This window comes from Anomaloglossus baeobatrachus, chromosome 3, assembly GCF_048569485.1.
Source record: "Anomaloglossus baeobatrachus isolate aAnoBae1 chromosome 3, aAnoBae1.hap1, whole genome shotgun sequence".
Lineage (NCBI taxonomy): Eukaryota > Metazoa > Chordata > Amphibia > Anura > Aromobatidae > Anomaloglossus > Anomaloglossus baeobatrachus.
In genome coordinates this window covers 605539839-605562585 of record NC_134355.1, presented here as the reverse complement: position 1 = coordinate 605562585, position 22747 = coordinate 605539839, and the positions used below count along the sequence as shown (strand labels likewise).

Sequence of the window (22747 nt, the reverse complement as noted above, 5' to 3'; positions counted from 1 at the left end):
TTACTATTTTGAAAAAGCCGGCCGCTGATTAACCAATTTCGTATTCCCTGCTTTCCCCGCCCACTGGCGCCTATGATTGGTTGCAGTGATACACGCCCACACGCTGAGTGACAGCTGTCTCACTGCAACCAATCACAGCCGCCGGTGGGCGTGTCAATATCGAGCAGTAAACTAAATAAATAATTAATTAAAAAAAAACTACGTGCGGTTCCCCTCTTTTAGATACCAGCCAGGGTAAAGTCAAACGGCTGAAGGCTGGTATTCTCAGGATGGGGAGCCCCACATTATGGGGAGCCCACCAGCCTAACAATATCAGCCAGCAGCTGCCCAGAATAGCCACATCCATTAGATGCGACAGTTCTGGGACTCTACCCGACTCTTCCCGATTTGCCCTGGTGCGTTGGCAATCGGGGTAATAAGGAGTTAATGGCAGCAACCCATAGCTGCCACTAAGTCTAAGATTAATCATGTCAGGCGTCTCCCCGAGATACCTTCCATGATTAATCTGTAAGTTACAGTAAATAAACACATACACCCAAAGAAATCCTTTATTTGGAATAATAAACACTAACAAATACCCTCGTTCACCACTTTATTAAGCCCAAAAAAGCCATCCATGTCCGGCGTAATCCACGGAGGTCCCACATCGCTTCCAGCTCTGCTACATGAAGGTGATAGGAGCTGCAGAAGAACACCGCCGCTCCTGCCAGATCCACACAGCAACTGAGGTGAGCCACGCGATCAGCTGTGCTGTCATTCAGGTTACTCGCGGCCACCGCTGGATCCTCTAACTGTGACTGCAAGTCTCCCGAGTGACAGCGATGAAGTCACAGGTGAGTTGCGGTCATGGGTGGATGATCCAGCTAGCCGCGGGTAACCTAAGTGACAGCAGCGCTAATCACGCTGCTCACTTCAGTGACTCAGGGGATTAGCGGTCACCAATGAGTCCTGCATGGGTGACCGCTAATCAGTGCGCGACACAGACAGAGCTGCGGTATGACAATGAAGTCGGGTGAAGTTCACCTGAGTTCATTCTCATCGCGCGTCGCTGTCTGCTGTCAGCGGGTATGTATCAATGACATTGTGCTTCACACAAGGAACATTTCACACGGACAACACACGGACATGTCACTTACGTATCTCACGCACACACGGACATTCAACACGCACACACGGCTAGCATACGCAATCACACGGATGCCACACGTACCATAAAAACGGACCTGAAAAACGGACCGTATGACACGTGCGTGCTTTTCACGGATGTGTGTTGGAGGCCTGAAGCAGTTAAAAATGTTGATAGATAAGAGAACATGTGCACAGCAATATCATTTTTACATTGCTGTGCATTATCTTTATTTTATGGCGCACATTTGCAGGACTTTTTCAGGCAGATTTCAGGTGGAATCCACCAACAGCATCATTATCCCGTACCCCCAGTGTCAGTGTCATTATCCCGTACCCCGAGTGTCAGTGACATTATCCCGTACCCCAAGTGTCAGTGTCCTTATCCTGTACCCCAAGTGTCAGTGTCATTATCCCGTACACCGAGTGTCTGTGTGATTATCCCGTAACCCAAGTATTGGTGTACATGGGGAGAGCCAGGTCTTAACTTTTGAGGAGCCAAAAAAGAAGTATGGGTGTGCACTACCGTCGTGTACCTTGTGCTGGTGCCCGGGAGAAGTGAGACTAGGACGGTCAGAGTCAGCCACTGCGCTGGTTCCTGGGTGCTCGTGGAGACGAGGTAAGAATCCAAGAATTCCAAAGAGGAAATGAGATCACGGCACTCACAGGGAAAATCCAAGCTGTTCTTTATTCAAACCATGAAGTGGAGTAAAACAGCGGTAAGAGAGGCAGGTGCCAGCTCCCTTGGGGAGCTGGCACTCGGCTCTCTTACCGCTGTTTTACTCCACTTCATGGTTTGAATAAAGAACATCTTGGATTTTCCCTGTGAGTGCCGTGATCTCATTTCTTCTTTGGAATTCCAGGTCTTAACTTTGCACCGGTGCCCTCAAACTCTAGTTACTCCACTTTGACCTTGTGTCTGCAAAAAAATTATGTCCATTTTGATCAGAGTCTCAGATCAACCTATGACCCAAGTCTATGGATCCGTGAAAATCAAGGTCAACACACGGATGCCATCATTGTAATCCATGTCCATGATTAAGGGGAATCTGTCACCAGGGTTTGCCACCTAATCTGAGATCAGCATAATGTAGGAACAGAGATCCTGATTCCAGCAATGTGTCACTTACTGAGCTACTTAGTGTGGTTTTGATAAACTCAGTGTAAATAAAGGACTAGAAAACTTGCTACCATGCAGTCCTCCATATTTATGAGCTCTGTATAACCACACCCCCTACCACTGATTGGCAGCTTTCTACCTATGGGCAGTGTACCCTGAAAGCTGCCAATCAGTGATGTGAGCGGGGTTATACAAAACTCAGCATAGAGAGACCTGGTAGATCTGCAGCAGAGAAAATGGTGATTATGTCTAACTGCAGCGAGCAGCTCAGTAAGTGACACATGGCTGGAATCAGGGTCACTGTCCCTACATTGTGTTGCTTTTGAATGAGGTAGCAACTCTGATTTATGGAGGGAGAGGGTTGAGAATGAGGAAAGGGAAAACGTACACACCGCAGGCACCTGGGGCGGGCCCCCTTAGGCCACGGGCACCATAGCGGTGGCGTGGCCTGCCTCTATTGATGGTACACCACTGGTGAGGGTAGAGTGTACTTATGTGATGCCCTGGACTAGCCAGGTAGTCCCAAACATAACATCACACACACCCCCTCCCCTGGATAGTCAACATCAGTCAAACAAAATCCTTGTTGCCTCCTCCAGGGTCTGATGTCCACACCAGGTGGGGCGGAGCCAGCGGTTGGCCCCACCCACTGAGGAGTTCACAGGCCTGGAGGCAGGAAAAAGCAGTTAGTTCAGTTTGGAGTGGAGTGGAGAGAGTTGAGTTTTGGAGTTGAAAGTGACAGGAGCAAAACTGTTATTGCCTGGGTCGGAGCCCAGGCACTGTCAGCAAGGTCGGCAGACGGTGGTGGCCATCTGCGGGAGGTGGTGCAAGTCGGCGGAGCCGTGAGACCGGGGACGGGTGGTGGCCCGCCGGTACCGAGCCGGGGAGCAGATCTGCACCAAGCACAAAGAAAAAAAAGGGGAACCAGCACGATCTGAAATTGGCATGCATCATAAAAAGTGAAAATTCACAAATTTATTCCAACTGTACTATAATAAAAAAATGAGATTTTTAGCAAATAATTGATCAGCACAAAGGCAGGGCCATCAGACCCCGACCAGGCTAGGAGCCGCCGACAACGATCAAATCAGATAGTGACCGGGACCTCATTAGTTTCCTCACACCCAAGACCCGACAGAAGGCAACCGTCCACACAGTGAGGATAAAAAGCCACCGCCATAGGCCATAGGCTAGAGATCCAAGGGCCAGCGCATGCGGGCAAAAAAGCCTCCTTCGGTACATACACGCCGGGGAGCGGACTACCGTTGGGAAAGCATCGGAGTCAATATGTGGCGCCCTGGACTAGCCAGGTCGTCACAGGTACTGCAACACACACCCCCACCCCGAGACAGGCACATCAGCCAGACACAAAATCCTTGTTGCCTCCCTCCAGGGGCTGATGTCCACACCAGGTGGGGTGGAGCCAGGCGGTTGGCCCCACCCACTGAGGAGTTCACAGTCCTGGAGGCGGGAAAGGGAAGTCAGTGAAGTTCAGTTAGGGAGGTGGAAGTGAGAGGAGTGAAGAAGTAGTGGAGGAGTAAACTGACCATGTCCGGGTGTGTGGCCCGGGCACTAAGAGCAAGGTTGGCAGATGGTGGTGGCCGTCTGCAGGAGAGGCGAATCAACGCGGAACCGTAGGACCGGGGACGTGCGGTGGCCCGCCGGTACTGAACCGGGGAGCGAAGTGAAGCCAGCACACACAGACAGGACCTGCAGACCCCGACCAGGCTTGGAGTCGCCATTAGAGGTCATTTCTGTCAGTGACCGGAACCCCAGGGGTTTCCTAACAGCCAAGACTCGATTGAAGGCAAACGTCCGACCAGCAAAAGGAAATACAGCTACCGCCACAGCTAGAGTTCCAAGGGCCAGAGCCTGCGGGCAAAAGGGCTCCTCCGGCACATATACACGCTGGGGAGCGGGTTACCGGTGGAAATCCATCGGGACCGAACATACACAAAGGTGCAGGTAAAGGCAGCCACCACCAACCGTCCGGGAGAAGTCACAGCAGCCGGCTGCGGGACCCGTCCATCCAGCCGTTTGGTTTACCAGAGACTTTGCGTACATTTGTGGCTGAGTGAGTACTACCGTGCCGTCCGGCACTGCGCTGCGCAGTCCAGGCGACCCTGCACCTTGCCAACCCTGCCTCCCCATCACCTCACCGGGCCCCGGGACCACCAACCCCTACCCACAGAGGGGGGAAACAACATCCCAGCTGCTCCCTACCATCGCTCCCGGTATCCCCGTCACCAGCAGCGGTGGTGCCCAACCTCACCACAACCCGTGGTTGGCGTCACGGACCAAATCCCCAAACCAAACTACCCCCTTTCACTCACGGGCGAGGAGCGCCGCTCGAGTCCCCAGATCTGGCCCACCGCTTGAGCCACCGAGCAGCCATCGCAGCAGCGCCAGACCCGAGCGTTAGCGAGCGAAGCGCAGCGGCGTCCTCCCCGCCCGCGACAACTTGGTGTCACGAACCAGATCTTACCGTTCTGCCGGCTGGTAGAAGTGCGCCTTGTGCCCCGCCGGCGGTGTCCAGCCGAAAAATTTCAGAGTCCGCCATCTTGGGCGCGAAGATTTTCCCGCTCGAGCGTCTTCTCGAGCGGTGGAGGCACGAAAGCTGAAGCCCCGCCCCTGAAGAGGAGGTGCCGAGAAAAGACCAAGGGGGGACGCGAATGGAGAGATGGCGGCGTCCTCGGGTTGGAGCGCGGGAGCGCCCGCCACCGGAGCATCTAAGTTCTGGAGGAACAGAGGAGGAGTAGCCTTTGAATACTGTGGCCCGGGTGAGCTCCCCGCCAGGACCGCTGCTTGGCTGGAGCGGGAGCTGGGCCGGTTCTGCTTGAAGGTGAGGGCACAGAGCTTGAACCAGCTGCTGGATTGGAAGGCGGAGGTACGCAGAATGGTTGCCGTGGTGTGGGCCCGCGAGCAAGGGGCCGCTGCGGCCATGCCGCGTCGCGATCAAGCCACCCAAGCTCCTGAACCAGCCTTAATTGAGTGGGAGCCGGGGGCCGGTACCGCAGCAGGAGGTCCTGAGAGAGTGTAGCTGATGGAAGAGGAGGTCCCGAGCATGCTGCCCCCGCCACCGTTCCCAACGGCGATCAGCGGTTCTGGACTGCACTGCCTATGGAAGGAGAACCCGATGTATCATCTGGTCCCCGATTGGGCCGACCCCCCGCGGTGGTAGCCGTCCCAAAGTCAGCGGTCCCTCTGTTGCACCATTGTCCCCGTTGGGACCACCAGTACCGTTACCTGTCAAGTAAATAAGTAAATGAATTAATCAAACCGAGAAAATAACCTGATTGACACCGTGATTGACCCGGCTGTTGCTGGCAAGTTGTCCCCGTAGGGACCCTTTGTACCGTTGGCATGAGGAACTCTTCATGGACATGCCTGAGAACTTGCAGGGCACCCACGAACTGGTGGGATTGTAAATAAGTTGGGGCATGATTTCCATTGCCGCCTCTGGAGAGGCAGATTTGGAGGATGGGCCTGGAGGAAAGTGATGGCCCAGGCCCGCCACTACCGCAACCGGTGGCGATCCTCCGGGGGTCAGGGGTCCCCCATGGACGTGGGGTCCCCTGAAGTGACAGCCGGGTGCGAGGCACTGTACCCGTTCCCGCTCGGGCAGCCTGGATCTGGACTGGGGTCAAGGGGTGCTGCCCACTTCTTAGGGGCAGCATCAGTGCTAGGTTGCTTGGGTGGGAGAGTGGAAGCCGTCCGTCCATTATTATTAAAAGTGTATATCTATGTGGTTTGTAACGTTTAAGTGACCTGCCTCCCGTAAGGGAAGATTTAAAATGCATAAACTGTTGATGTTTTTATATTTTTGCAGTTAAAAAGAAAAATAAAACCGGTGATGGACGGGCAGCCCGCGGACGGTCTGCATTTAACCAAGGGGGAATGTGGCGCCCTGGACTAGCCAGGTCGTCACAGGTACTGCAACACACACACCCACCCCGAGACAGGCACATCAGCCAGACACAAAATCCTTGTTGCCTCCCTCCAGGGGCTGATGTCCACACCAGGTGGGGTGGAGCCAGGTGGTTGGCCCCACCCACTGAGGAGTTCACAGTCCTGGAGGCAGGAAAGGGAAGTCAGTGAAGTTCAGTTAGGGAGGTGGAAGTGAGAGGAGTGAAGAAGTAGTGGAGGAGTAAACTGACCGTGTCCGGGTGTGTGGCCCGGGCACTAAGAGCAAGATTGGCAGACGGTGGTGGCCGTCTGCAGGAGAGGCGAATCAACGCGGAACCGTAGGACCGGGGACGTGCGGTGGCCCGCCGGTACCAAACCGGGGAGTGAAGTTAAGCCAGCACACACAGGCAGGACCTGCAGACCCCGACCAGGCTTGGAGTCGCCATTAGAGGTCAAATCTGTCAGTGACCGGAACCCCAGGGGTTTCCTAACAGCCAAGACCCGATTGAAGGCAACCGTCCGACCAGCAAAAGGAAATACAGCTACCGCCACAGCTAGAGTTCCAAGGGCCAGAGCCTGCGGGCAAAAGGGCTCCTCCGGCACATATACACGCTGGGGAGCGGGTTACCGGTGGGAATCCATCGGGACCGAACATACACGAAGGTGCAGGTAAAGGCAGCCACCACCAACCGTCCGGGAGAAGTCACAGCAGCCGGCCGCGGGACCCGTCCATCCAGCCGTTTGGTTTACCAGAGACTTTGCGTACATTTGTGGCTGAGTGAGTACTACTGTGCCGTCCGGCACCGCGCTGCTCAGTCCAGGTGACCCTGCACCTTGCCAACCCTGCCTCCCCGTCACCTCACCGGGCCCCGGGACCACCAACCCCTACCCACGGAGGGGGGAAACAACATCCCAGCTACTCCCTACCATCGCTCCCGGGATCCCCGTCACCAGCAGTGGTGGTGCCCAACCTCACCACAACCCGTGGGTGGCGTCATGGACCAAATCCCCAAACCAAACTACCCCCTTTCACTCACGGGCGAGGAGCGCCGCTCGAGTCCCCGGATCCAGCCCACCACTCGAGCCACCGAGCAGCCATCGCAGCAGCGCCGGACCCGAGCGTTAGCGAGCGCAGTGCAGCGGCGTCCTCCCCGCCCACGACAAATACATTCACAACGGTGCAGGGAAAGACAGCCACCATCAACCTGTCCGGGGAGAGCAAACACACTGCAACCGGATGCGGGACCCGTCCTTCCAGCCGTTTGGTTTACCAGAGACTCTGTGAATCTGTGCCTGAGTGAGTACAACAGTGCCATCCGGCACCGCGCCGCGCTGCCTCCACAACCCTGCACCCCAGCTACCCTGCCTCTCCGTACCACCACCGGGCCTCGGGATCACCAACCCCTACCCACGGAGGGGGAACCAACATCCTAGCTGCTCCCTGCCATCGCTCCCGGGATCCCCGTCGGTGGTGCCCATTATCACCACGACCCATGGGTGGCGTCACGAACTATCTCCCCAAACAAACCACCCCCTTGTCACTCGTGGGCGAGGAGCGCTGCTCGAGTCCCCGGGTCCGGCCCACCGCTCGAGCCACCGAGCAGCAGCAGCCCTGGACCCGAGCGTAGCGAGCGCGGCCCCTCCGCCCGCGACACTTACTGTTTAACCTTTTTTTTGTGAAGCATTTAGATTGCGCCAAATCTAAACGATGATTTGAAAAATAGTCCTCCGATGTGCGGAAAATCAGCTAGCGGTGCTAACGATGCCTTAGAAAACAACACCCCCGTTACAGATTAGGAATAAGCACACATAATAAATTCATGTTACATTTTATGATAAAGAAAAACGTGAAAATTGACACCACAAGTAAATCATAGAGCTCCAGTCCATGCTTATGTCATCCTCATTTCAGCTAATTATCACTTTGGATCATTTGCATAAGAGAACTTGTGAAATGAATATCTCAGGAGGGAATACTCTGCCAATGTCTGTTACATATGATCTGGTGTTTAGCGATAACACCTCCCAACCTCCAATGTGACGTGCCACAATTATTTTCTGCTTATTTATGTATCTGATAAATTGACAGCTGGTTTTCTACCATTTCTAGATTATATAATATTGGTAGAATGGATCAATGCTGCCACCACCTGGCCAGTGCGAGTATAGCCAGTCAGGAACGGTGGGATCATAAAGGAGAAATTTAGAGGGATGGAAATAAAAAGGGGTTCAGTGTAAACGTAATATTTTGTATTTATTTTCTTTCTTTTTATTTTAAAATAGATAAGTTTACAAATCTCCTAAAATTAAAGGGATTGTCTGATCCCCCATATGTCATCTATGTAAAAAGTTTCTTCATGATACATTAAAAGGAGTTGCATAGATTTAGAAAAACATGGCTGCTTTTTTTCATAAAAAGCTCCACATTTACCTTTAATTCCATTGATGTGACTGGGATGCAGTACCGCACACAACCAGATTACAGGCATGGCGCTATTTCTGGTAGAAAGTTGCTATCTTTGTATATTCCCATGCAGCACCTTTTAATGATCGCTCACAAATCAATTTGTGTAATTATGTTATTATGACGCCACCTAGTGGTCAATTTAAAAACAAAACAAAAAAAAAAAAACCCTGAATACATGTGATTACTTTTCCTTATGATTCATGGATGTCGGTTGAATATATCTGACTGTCTTCAGTCACTTTGTATAATAAAATCATTATGTCTATGACCATCTTAAAGAGAACCTGTCACAATAACAGACCTCGGTGTGACTCTCTCATTAGAGTTATACAAGGGGGTCCAATATTATCTAATACCCCTCAAAGTAAATAGTGGGGGATGGAAAAAAAGCACTTCTCTGACAGTGCCACTGATTGGTAATGAAGAATCATGATTTTAATTTTATGATACATATATTTTTTTAGTTAAAGGCTATGTCCAATTTGGCGACCAGTTAAAATGAAGCAACTTTGCAGTAAGTCTTAATTCCAACTGTTCTCTGGTTCTGTATCTGCAGCTTTTAAGCAGACTATGTGTCTCCATGGTAACAGACAACACACCAATCCTGCAGACTATAATCCTGCAAACTATAATCCTGCGGACTATAAACCTGCACACTGTAATCATGTGGCCTATAATCCTGAGGACTATTATTCTGGGCAAGGTAATCTTGCCAACTGTAATCCTGCGGACTATAATTTTGCGCACTGTAATCCTGCGGACTATAAACCTGTGCACTGTAATTCTTTGGCCTATAATCCTGAGGACTATAATCCTGGGCAAGGTAATCTTGCCAACTGTAATCCTGCGGACTATAATTGTGCGCACTGTAATACTGCGGACTATTATCCTGCCCACTGTAATCCTGTGGACTATAATCCTGAGGACTATAATCCTGAGGACTATAATCCTGCACACTTTAATCCTGCGGACTGTAATGCTGCGGACTGTAATGCAGTGGACTGTATTCCTGTGGACTATAATCCTGCAGACTGTAATCCTGAAGACTGTAATCCTGCAGACTATGATCCTGAAGACTGTAATCCTGCGCACTATAATCCTGCAGACTGTAATCCTGAAGACTGTAATCCTGCAGACTATAATCCTGAAGACTGTAATCCTGTGCACTATAATCCTGCAGACTGTAATCCTGAAGACTGTAATCCTGCAGACTATAATCCTGAAGACTGTAATCCTGCGCACTATAATCCTGCAGACTGTAATCCTGAAGACTGTAATCCTGCAGACTATGATCCTGAAGACTGTAATCCTGTGCACTATAATCCTGCAGACTGTAATACTGAAGACTGTAATCCTGCAGACTATAATCCTGAATACTGTAATCCTGCGCACTATAATCCTGCAGACTGTAATCCTGAAGACTGTAATCCTGCACACTATAATCCTGCAGACTGTAATCCTGAAGACTGTAATCCTGCACACTATAATCCTGCAGACTGTAATCCTGAGGACTATAGTGCTGTAGACTTTAATGCTGCAGTCTGATGATTTTTGCTTTTTGTTCACTTAATTTGTGCTAATGTACATTTGGTAACTTAGTCATTACATGACTGGTAGAAAACAATAGGACTTCAGCATGTGACTACACAGGGATCGTTTGCTGTCTGTTACCATGGAGACCAGTGATATTTTAATTCAGCTTGAATTTGGCCGGGAAATTCAATTTTTATCAAAGTTGAGAATCAAATATTCCTTAATATGCTTTTGGGTCATGACCATAATAAATGTAGGGTATATAGAAAAAAAAATAATACCTCACCGCTCATCTAACCTACCACTCCATCCGGCCATGTCTTGTTTCCCACACAAGATGTCCACTTTGGAGACTTTCACTCTATGTCAGGCCTTCTCGGGTCCATGTAGGCCTCTGACAGCTTGATGGCCGTCATGATGGCACAAAGTCACAAGGCCCAGTCTGTGCCTCGGGCAGCACAAGTCATCAGTCGACTACATGGAAAAAGCTAGATGAAGAGGTACTACATGGTGGGCGGTGGCAGGATTAGTGAGTGGCGAGATATCATCTTTTCTTCCTTTAACACTAGAAGTCCCAGGAATTTCGAGCTCCATAGGATTCCAATGGTAGAAATGTTAAATGACCCCTCTCTGGGACTTCTAGTGTTGACATCTTCCCCAGACTTCTACATTTCAGCACTATTTCAGTGGGCTGCTTCAGGAAACTGATTCAGGAAAATCTATTCTCAAATTTAAGGGACATTCAATTTGCCTTGAACTAATTTGTTGATCTCTAATGGAGAACGTTCAAATAGGAGCTGTAGAAAGAAAAAGATCGAAAATATTGGTGCTTTTCCATTACACCAAAGTCACTGGCATACTTCACCATTATCTGTAAGTCACTACCTCCCTGTCACTTTCACAGTTATCGGACTACATTTGCCATCCCTAAACTAAACATTTCCATTATTTTGGCGTCCCTGGCATCCCTGAACGTATGGGTGGAGAATTACAATGGACACCTCATAGTGGTATGGAGGAAAGAATCAGTAATGTCCTCATAGTCCTGGTATCGTCAGGGGGAGCACCCCTACTCCTCGCTATCAGGCAGGAAGGGGGATGATACGGGGACGTCCCCAGTGGTAGCTGAGTGTGGCGGCCACATATTCCATGGACAGGACACAATGGTGCAGCCATGATGACGGTGAAGTCCAAAGGACCACCATCTCCCCACTCCATCCTGACTGTGGGGATCCTGAGTGGCGGACACGGAGTAGATCGCACAGACATTAGTGATCGGTTGTCACTGACACTTGGTTAGTGGAGATGTGGTGACGTTTTCCATAGTTTTGTTTCTACAGCTCCTATTCTGACTACAATTCTCCAGGCAATTGGACAATAATTTAACACCTATTGCAAAGTTGCTGCATTTTTTTTATTTTTTTAATTCATTTTGGAAATAAAAAAATGTTTGCGAAAATGGACATAGCCTTTAAAAGGATCTCAACGGTTTAAAATAATAGCCTGTTTTTTCCAAATACAGCGCCACTCTTGTTCATGGACCATGTCTGGTATTGCGGCTAATAAATAATTCTGGGCTGTTATACCAGACTCAACCTAAAGAACAAAATGGCACTGTTTCTTTTTTTTTATCATAGAACCCCTTTAATTTGATACCATGTCACTTTCTTTTGAAATACATGATATTCGCTTTTTCTGGCTTTAGGTGTCCGACTCCTGGCTGCGATGGCTCTGGACATCTTACTGGAAACTATGCTTCCCATAGAAGGTATTATTACAGAATGACAATTTAAAATAAAAAAAAGAATCACAAAAATAGTAATAAAGTATGCTGTGGTTGGATGAAATTGCAGCATGCCCAAAAAGCACACAGATGATAACGCAAACATCCCATTCAGTACAATGTAAATCCTGTACATGTGGTCATACCCTTAAGTCGGCCATAGACGTAAAGATTTTCCCCCAATGGGTATTCCAAATTTGCTTATAAAAATCTTCTTGGGAAAGGGGCATAAATCAGTGTGCCTGTTGTCCCAATGGGCCATATTTCCCACAATGTGAATGATTTTCCCCGTGTAAAATGTTTATTGTCGGAAACATTGTAAATGTCTAGCATTAATACTTGAAAGCATGAACAAGGTGAGTTTACATGTCCTGGATCTGCTGCAGATTTGAGGTGCAGAGTCCATACAGCGAGAACTTACAGTGGATGGAGTTCTTAAAGCTTCATCCATATGTAAAGCAAAAAATCTGAATAGAAAATCTGCAAAATGTCAATTGTATCAATGATTTGTTGCAGATTATTCCTCAAATATAAGGGATGTGATGGAATTTTCTACTAAATAATCACAGACTCGCCATGGGTTTGCAACAAGATCAGCAGCAGAAAAATTCCATCACGTGTAAACTCAGCATAAAAGTTCTGACCAGTAGAAAAGTATTGATCAGTATCAATCGTTATAATGCCATAAATGGATTGATAATCGTTAAACATTGTACAATCAAAAGGATAATCTTAAAGGCGTAGTTGGGGATTTAGCATCGATCGCTTGTCTTTAGGATAGTCCATGTTCATTCAATGAGAGTTTGACTTCCAACACCGCCATGATGATCTAAAGGAAGACCCCTTTAGACCCTTCTTAGCCTCTCGTACAGCCAGATCAGATCTCTTACTTTGCACTGATGAAGGACAACCATCCCAAAACTAAATAAATAAATCCTAAGTCATATGAAAAGGCTCGTTAAAGGGTCACTTTTGAGTTTTAGTTTTGCTACCTCCAATAGGTGGCACTAGAGTTGGTCTACTTCCTCACTGAAGAGACGATATAAAGGAAAAGACACCAAAGTCACTGCTGAATATGAAGTCTTGTCCTTGAGTAAATAATGAAGAGGGAAGCAGCTCCTCATCCAGGAGTCAAGCCTTCATTGACGGTCTATCCTAATGACAGATCATCATTTTTACATTCCCCCTTAAACTCAATGTCAACAGTACCGGATTTTGTTTGTATTCATTGCCTACTTTGTTTCCTTTCTCAGTCTTTCGGGCTGTCCTAGGGCAAAGAAGAGCGGTATCAAGATAGCACAAAGCAAGGAAGACAAGGAAGACCAAGAACCAATCAGGTTCCTTATATATTTTTCAAGTCTCAGTTTTAATTTCGGGTCATCTGTCACCGTACATAACCTTAATATCCATGAGAAGTCAGGCGCATTCCAAATCCATGAGTGCATCCATAGCCCGCAACGATCCAGTTCTCTAAATCTCTGTAGCATCTTGTATTTTGGCCAAAGACTAATGTGTCATCAGGGCAAATTTATTGACTCTATCATTTCTTAGGAGAAATTGTTGTAAATTATGTCAGAAGAATGCAGGGGAACTCTTTCATTGAGAGATAGGACACTGGAGATTCGAAGAGTGGTTACATACTGTATAAAGTTATCCATCACTTACCATTGACGTGGGATGGTCACTGGACCACTAATGCATCTGTAGGAATGTTTTTTCAGATATGATGGTAGTGATTGGGAGCACATGAACAGAGGGGGCACACAGCCTTATAGTAGATTTCAATTTAGCAGCCCAAGCCAAGTGTATCAGGGTTGTGGTGGTCGGTAAGTGGCCCATTATCTTTAAAGCCGGGGACCCAGTTGGAGTCTACCATTGTTCTAGAATCATGACCTCAGGACAAGGTATCACATTTATATTGCCAAATTACGATAATAAAAGTAGCTCTCCAATTTTTTTTCTTCTAGACCCTTCACAATCATTGTGCATATAGTATGTATCATAGTAACAAAAAGGAGACAGTTGCACTCTGTCAGCTTGCTGTTGGCTGTTGGGCTCACATAAAATTGGACATTTTGTATGCTAAGTATCTCAATTTTTGCATGTTTTTCTTAGTAGTAATGCATGTCTAAACTGTCTGCAGAATTATTAGGCAAATGAGTACTTTGATCACATGATATTTTTTATACATGTTGTCCTACTCCAAGCTGGATAGGCTTGAGAGCCAACTACCAATTAAGTAAATCAGGTGATGTGCACCTCTGTAATGAGGAGGGGTGTGGTGTAATGACATCAACACCCTATATAAGGTGTGCTTAATTATTAGGCAACTTCCTTTCCTTTGGCAAAATGAGTCAGAAGAGAGATTTGATGGGCTCTGAAAAGTCCAAAGTTGTGAGATGTCTTGCAGAGGGATACAGCAGTCTTGAAATTGCCAAACTTTTGATGCATGATCACCGAACAATCAAGTGTATCATGGCAAATAGCCAACAGGGTCGCAAGAAGCGTGTTGGGCAAAAAAGGCACATGAATAACTGCCCATGAATTGAGGAAAATCAAGCGTGAAGCTGCCAAGATGCCATTTGCCACCAGTTTGGCCATATATCAGATCTGCAACGTTACTGGAGTATCAAAAAGCACAAGGTGTGCCATACTCAGGGACATGGCCAAGATAAGTAAGGCTGAAAAACGACCACCTTTAAACAATAAACATAAGATAAAACATCAAGACTGGGCCAAGAAATATGTTAAGACTGATTTTTCAAAGGTTTTATGGACTGATGAAATGAGAGTGACTCTTGATGGGCCAGATGGATGGGTCAGAGGCTGGATCAGTAAAGGGCAGAGAGCTCCACTCCAACTCAGACGCCAGCAAGGTGGAGGTGGGGTACTGGTATGGGCTGGTATCATCAAAGATGAACTTGTGGGACCTTTTTGGGTTGAGGATGAAGTGAAGCTCAACTCCCAGACCTACTGCCAGTTTCTGGAAGACAACTTCTTCAAGCAGTGGTACAGGAAGAAGTCGGTATCGTTCAAGAAAAACATGATTTTCATGCAGGACAATGCTCCATGACATGCATCCAACTACTCCACCGCGTGGCAGGCCAGTAAAGGTCTAAAAGATGAAAAAATAATGACATGGCCCCCTTGTTCACCTGATCTGAACCCCATAGAGAACCTATAGTCCCTCATAAAATGTAAGATCTACAGGGAGGGAAAACAGTACACCTCTCGGAACAGTGTCTGGGAGGCTGTGGTGGCTGCTGCACGCAATGTTGATCGTAAACAGATCAAGCAACTGACAGAATCTATGGATGGTAGGCTGCTGAGTGTCATCATAAAGAAAGGTGGCTATATTGGTCACTAATTTTTTGGGGTTTTGTTTTTGCATGTCAGAAATGTTTATTTCTAAATTTTGTGCAGTTATATTGGTTTACCTGGTGAAAATAAACAAGTGAGATGGGAATATATTTGGTTTTTATTAAGTTACCTAATAATTCTGCACAGTAATAGTTACCTGCACAAACAGATATCCTCCTAAGATAGCCAAATTTTTTTTTAAAAAAACAATCCAACTTCCAAAAATATTAAGCTTTGATATTTGAGTCTTTTGGGTTGATTGAGAACATAGTTGTTGCTCAATAATAAAAAAATCCTCTAAAATACAACTTGCCTAATAATTCTGCACACAGTGTATATTCCTATATTCATTGTTACCCATACCTTAGCACTACATAGTGCAACTGTCTCCTCTTTGTTACTTTGTTTCATGTTCAGTTTGCACCTGTTCACATTAGAAAAGTAAGATGTGCCATCAGTTGTTTTTTTTTATAGTATGTATCGTTCTTACCATTTGCTGTATCGGTCATTTTCTGCACCATGTGACCAACAATGTGACTAGTTGGCTCACACAATGTCTTCTGTGTGGAACAGAAGTCACTTTCTCAATGTAAGTTTATGAGACACATATCATCCTTTGGCTTTCAGAGGATTCCATAGTTTCTCATAGGATTGTATTGTGAAGCAACACAAGGAATATGGTGGATGACGCGGCCAGTCAGATTTCTGGTCACGTGAGGCAGAATATGATCACAATGTCGGAGGCAATGGGTAAGTACCTTAATACATAGCCTGTATACACAATAACGATTGCGAACGACCTAGAAGATAGCCATTTTTTTCACGTCAATGCTACTTTAAACAGATAATCCTTCATGTGTGCATTGCAAATTGTTTAGGAACTTTTCCTGTTGTTGTAAAATCTTATTTTAGCTCCTTGAAAACCAGAATTCAAGCTGAGAGCTTGTCACGGTTATAAGGCAATAATTGCCGATAACTTCAGCTTCCGTCCCTGAACGTTCAGTCTATCCTTACTGGAAATCTAAAGCTTTTCTGAACCCAGCAAACATCACTTAATTGGACCACATATACTGGTTCACTTTTCTGTGGATGTGATTTTTCCTTAGAAATGTCACTATTCAGTTCAAGTAAAAGAAAATAATCATTGCCTGAACTGAGAATCTGTAGATGTAAAATCACTTTGGGCTTTCTTTCTTCTGTGAATCACAATAATGCAGTTGCTTTACCTGCAGCCTATTGATATTGACATATTAAACTACATTTGTAAAAAGTCTGCTGTGTCCAAATAACTTTACTTTGTTTTACCAAATACTCTTCCAACTGCTGAGCTGCCCAACCCCTGCTGGCTGACAATGGATGACAGTTGTGCAGCGCTTTGTAGGTAGAGAATCCTATTAGCTGCCTATAAACTGTCAGAAAGTCCTACTGATATTCCGCAGTCTTCACAGGATGAGCAACACAGCAGTTTTCAAACTTTGCAGCCGAGATGTCAGTACATCTAGACCTGCTTAAAAAAAGAGTTTTTGCAAATCCAAGCATATCAGGAAATTGCTATTGAAGAATATTTCTTATACAGGACCTTGAAAAAGTATTCATACCATGTGAACTTTTCCATATGTTCTCCCATTACACCAGGGGTGGGGAACCTTTTTTCTGTCGGGGGCCATTTGGAAATTTCTACCAACCTTCGGGGGCCGCACAAAATTATCAATGTTTAAATGACCCTGCTATATTGGGTGAAGCAATTAATTAACTGGGGGCATGGGGCTGGGGGCACAGACACCACACGCGGGGCTGGGGGCACAGACACCACACGCGGGGCTGGGGGCACAGACACCACACGCGGGGCTGGGGGCACAGACACCACACGCGGGGCTGGGGGCACAGACACCACACGCGGGGCTGGGGGCACAGACACCACACGCGGGGCTGGGGGCACAGACACCACACGCGGGGCTGGGGGCACAGACACCACACGCGGGGCTGGGGGCACAGACACCACACGCGGGGCTGGGGGCACAGACACCACTGTGGGGAGGCACAGACACCACTGTGGGGAAGGCACAGACACCGCTGTGGGGAAGGCACAGACACCGCTGTGGGGAAGGCACAGACACCGCTGTGGGGAAGGCACAGACACCGCTGTGGGGAAGGCACAGACACCACTGTGGGGGAGGCACAGACACCACTGTGGGGGAGGCACAGACACCACTGTGGGGGAGGCACAGACATCACTGTGGGGGAGGCACAGACATCACTGTGGGGGAGGCACAGACATCACTGTGGGGGAGGCACAGACATCACTGGGGGGGAGGCACAGACATCACTGGGGGGGAGGCACAGACATCACTGGGGGGGAGGCACAGACATCACTGGGGGGGAGGCACAGACATCACTGGGGGGGAGGCACAGACATCACTGGGGGGGAGGCACAGACATCACTGGGGGGGAGGCACAGACATCACTGGGGGGGGGGCTGCACAGACATCACTGGGGGGCCTGCACAGACATCACTGGGGGGCCTGCACAGACATCACTGGGGGGCCTGCACAGACATCACTGGGGGGCCTGCACACACGACTGGGGGGGTGCACACAGGACTGGGGGGGTGCACACAGGACTGGGGGGGTGCACACAGGACTGGGGGGGTGCACACAGGACTGGGGGGGTGCACACAGGACTGGTTGGGGTGCACACAGGACTGGGGAGGGTGCACACAGGACTGGGGGGGCTGCACACAGGACTGGGGGGTGCACACAGGACTGGGGGGGTGCACACAGGACTGGGGGGGTGCACACAGGACTGGGGGGTGCACACAGGACTGGAGGGGTGCACACAGGACTGGGTGATGGGCTGCACATAGGATTGTGTGGGGGTGCACACAGGACATTGGGGGGCTACACACAGGACTGGGGGAGGGGTGCACACAGGATTGGGGGGGTGCAAACAGGACTACTGGGTGATGGGCTGCACACAGGACATTGGGGGGCTGCACACAGGACTGGGGGAGGGGTGCACACAGGACATTGGGGGCCACACTGCGCTGAGAGTTTCATGCAACTCTGGGGGAGAGGGTTTACAGAACTGGTGTGGGGGGGCACAAAGCATTGGGCAGGGCATATAGCAGCAGAGGGTCGGCGCTGGACTCACAGCAGCATCGCACTCACATCACCGGAGTGCAGGAGCCGGACACTGCATCAGAAGGAGAAGGCAGGCACTGATCTCCGGAGGGCAGGGGGCGGACACACAAGGCAGGAAGCTGTGAGGCTGCTGTGGACCCGCCCATTGGCAATTGGCACTGGCCGACGGGAGAACACGTTGCAGCACAAACAGCAATGTGTGGATTTAAAGGGCCGGCGGCAGCAAACCGCGGTGACAGCACCAGCACTGCCTCCCCCGGGAATCTGCCCGGGGGCCACATAAAAGGTCATGGCGGGCCGCATGCGGCCCGCGGGCCGGAGGTTCCCCACCCCTGCATTACACCCACAAACTTGAATGCATTTTATTGAAATTTATACCAACACTTGTTAGGGCGAACACTTAACCAAGGTTCATTAGTGTTGCCTACTGCTTGACCTAATTGATGTGGATCAAGTGCACACTTAAGCAAAATCAACACCGGACAAAGGTTCAGATTTGAACTCCCTTCTTGATCAGAGCAAAGATGGCGCTGAAGAGAGCTTTTATTAGACATGCGGCATCTTATATAGACTAAAGGCGTAGGCATGTTCAGATATGTCCATTGGTCAGTGGGACAGGCCATGGGTTAATCAATGGGTAGATCTGTGATGCTGATGGGCGGGTCTATGACGTCCTCTGGGTGGATCTGCAATGATGCTGATGGTCGGGTCTATGACGTCCTCTGCGATGATGCTGATGGGCGGGTCTATGACGTCCTCTGGGTGGATCTGCAATGATGCTGATGGGCAGGTCTATGACGTCCTCTGGGTGGATCTGCAATGATGCTGATGGGCTGGTCTATGACATCCTCTGGGTGGATCTGCAATGATGCTGATGGGCTGGTCTATGACGTCCTCTGCGATGATGCTGATGGGCAGGTCTATGATGTCATCGGGGGCCATCTTGGGTTCTCTGATGACTGCCTTATGTAAGGCAAATTGACACACTTCTCACAATCCTCTATGTCAAGAGGTTAATTAAGTATTTTATGGAAAAGCCCTCCTCAACACACTAAAGGCCACTTTACACACAGTGACATCACTAGCGATGTTGCTGTCGATCACACCCGCCCCTGTCGTTTGTGCGTCACGGGCAAATCGCTGCCCATGGCGCACAATATCGTTAGTCCCCGTCACACTACTTACCTGCCTAGTGACTTTGCTGTGGCCGGCGAACCGCCTCCTTTCTAAGGGGGCGGTTCATTCGGCGTCACAGCGACGTCACTAAGCGGCCGCCCAATAGAAGCGGAGGGACGGAGATGAGTGGGCCAAACATCCCGCCCACCTCTTTCCTTCCTCATTGCGGGTGGCCGCAGGTATGGTGATGTTCCTCGTTCCTGCTGTGTCACACATAGCGATGTGTGCTGCTGCAGGAACAACGAACAACCTGCTTCCTGCAACAGCAAAGATAATCGGGAAAGGAATGACGTATCAACGATCAATGATTACGTAAGTAATTTTGATCGTTAACGGTCGTTCGTGCGTTTCACACGCAATGACGACGCTAACAAGGCCGGATGTTCGTCACGAATTCCGTGACCCCAACGACATCTCGTTAGCGATATCGTTGCATGTAAAGCAGCCTTAAGTATCAAGGTGCGGATTACATGAGTTTTTGATGCGTTTCTGATGCTGAAACCCATTAAAAATGCTTGCAAGTTTTCTAACTATGGAGTTTTCGCATCTAATGCGTTTGTTCCGGGAAAATCCATACTAAAAACTCAACCGTCCATTAAGAGAAATTAATGTACGGATTTGAAATATGCTCCACAGGTCAGTTAAGCACAGTGGGCAGGAGATTTCTTTCTATAAACCCCATCCACTTTGCTGAAACTGTAAGGCTTCGTGCCCACTATCAGTGTTTGCAGAGTTTTGGATGCAGAGTGTTTTCACTGCATCCAAAATGCTGCATTGAACAGCACAAACACAGTGGATGGGATTTATAGAAATCCCATGCCCACTGTGATTGTTTTCCGCAGCGTAAACTGACATGCGGTGCAGCTTCCCAAGCCACAGCACGTCAATTTATGCTGCTGAGACACGAGTGTTCTTCACAGGGAGAATAGAGACAAAGTCCACAGCGGCCTGAACCCTGATCGTGAGTGACAGGCAGCTGCGGTCTCCTGCAGAGAGCACGCGCAGCCCCACAGGAGAGGACATGTTGGTCAAGGACACAGCATGTCCGGATTGTGGGCACATACCCTAAGACACTGTGTTTTTGATGCAACCAAAATAGGCAGGATCAAAACTCACCAAAAGCTTGTTGTGTGACTGTAGCCTAAAGGAAATGATACATGGTTTTCTACATAATTTAAAAATATAAATCCGAAAACTGTGAATTGCTTTTGTATTCAGCCCACTGTAGTTTGATAAGCCTAAATAAAATCCTGAGTGACCAACTGCCCCCAGAAGTCGCCTAATTAGTAAATTGAGTACACCTGTGAGTACTTTATTCTCAGCATAACTACAGCTGTTCTGTGAAGGCCTCAGAGGTTTGTTTGAGCAAATTAGGAATCAAACAGCGTCATAAAAACCAAGGAACACACCAGACAGGTCATGGATAAATTTGTGGAGAAGATTAAAGCAGGATTAGGTTATTAAAAATAGCCCTAGTTCTGAACATTATGGATCACTGTTCAATCCATCATCCAAAAATTGAAAGCGTATGGCAGAACTGCAAACCTCTCAAGACATGGCTGTCCACCTAAACTGATATCCCAAGTAAGAAGAGCAGTAATTAGAGAAGCAGCCAAGAGGCCCGTGGTCAGTCTGGAGGAACTGCAGAGATCCACAGCTCAGGTGGGAGAATCTGTCCACAGGAAAACTGTTAGGCTATGTGCGCACGTTGCGTATTTGCATGCAGTTACGCTGTGATCTGCACCGCAGCGTAACTGCATGCATCCTGCGTCCCCAGCATAATCTATGAAGATTATGCAGGAGACGTGCGCACGTGGCGTATTAGAACTCAGCGCTACGGCTGCTGCCCGAAGCGCGCGTTCTAAGAAGTGACATGTCACTTATTCCGTGCACTCTGCATGCAGTCCCCACTCTGTCTATGGGAGGGGCTGCACTCAGAGCGCATGGAATCGGCTTTTTTTTTCCATTACGGACTCTTTCTGCAGCGATTTGAAGCGCACGTGTGCTGTTCAAATCACTGCAGAAATTTCTGCAGGGACAGAACGCTATGTGCGCGCATAGCCTTAGGCCTCGCGCACATGAGCGTATACATGGGATGCGTTTAATGTGAGAAACAATCACATTCTACTCAGAGGAGTTTTATTCAATGAGGCAGAGCAGATCGATCTGCCAAAAACTCACAGCATGCTGTGAGTAGATGCATAAATTGGACAAGACTTACAAATGCATGTCTATAGGTGCGAGGAAAAAAAACAGACAGTGTAATTGGACGAGACTTACCAATGCATGTCTATAGGTGCGAGGAAAAAAAACAGACAGTGTAACGTTCTGTTCAGGAGTGGATCCACGGGACCATGCAACGGACTCCCCCAGGGAGGTCACCAGGAGCGAACCCCTATACAGGGACTGTCTGGCGACCACACCAGAGGGCCTAGATGCACAGCAGCCGGAACACAGGCGGGATACGGGGAGCGTCCTTGGAAAGTCCGGGCAGGATATGGGGACCGATTCCGTGGTGGCTTCTGCCCGGATGGAATCTAGACGGATGACCGGAGCCGGGCGAAGACAGCAGGCGAAGTCCGGAACCAGTGATGAATGCAGGCTGGAGACGTCAGATGTAATCCAGAGCCGGTGGCGGAGTGAAGCAGAGGGAAGATGGTGAGGTCCGCTACTAACGGACACCGGTGAATCTCCAGGGAGCCAGAAGAGCTGGGGCACACGCCGGGCGTCAGGATCTGAGGGCAGAGACAGGGTTAATCCACCGGACCGGACGGGGTCAGTGGGTAAGAAGCGGCGCCGTGATCCCGGGAACGGGTCAGTGGGTAAGGAGCGGCTCCGGGGCCCCGGGAGCGTGACAGACAGCACTTGGACCATCTGTATGCCGTTTGATTTTTATGGATACATTACCGTTTTGTAGCAAAAAGCACTGTAAATGGTCCCGTAAATGACTTTAGAATAATAATAACTGAGAAAAAAATGCATGGCATACGGATGCTAGGGGAGAAAAAAATTGCACACTCACCTAGCACTCACTTGACATATGGATTACCAAATGGATTTCATGTTTCTGGATGAAAATTGGTCAGATTTTTTAAACTCGCTTGTGACTCGGGCCTTAGTCATATACTTCAAAAATC

At 48.7% G+C, this 22747-nt stretch overlaps 1 protein-coding gene across 10 annotated transcripts in view; it reads left to right on the top strand.

Moving 5' to 3' along the window:
• MYT1L (myelin transcription factor 1 like) overlaps positions 1-22747 on the top strand; it is a 746199-nt gene that overhangs the window by 681799 nt on the left and 41653 nt on the right. For 9 of the 10 annotated variants that reach the window (XM_075341068.1, XM_075341066.1, XM_075341065.1 and 6 more), the window contains 2 exons: positions 11857-11919; positions 13188-13271. In XM_075341068.1, coding sequence (XP_075197183.1) covers positions 11857-11919; positions 13188-13271 — 147 coding nt within the window. The remainder of the gene's footprint in view (positions 1-11856; positions 11920-13187; positions 13272-22747) is intronic. The other variant, XM_075341070.1, reaches the window with a different exon arrangement.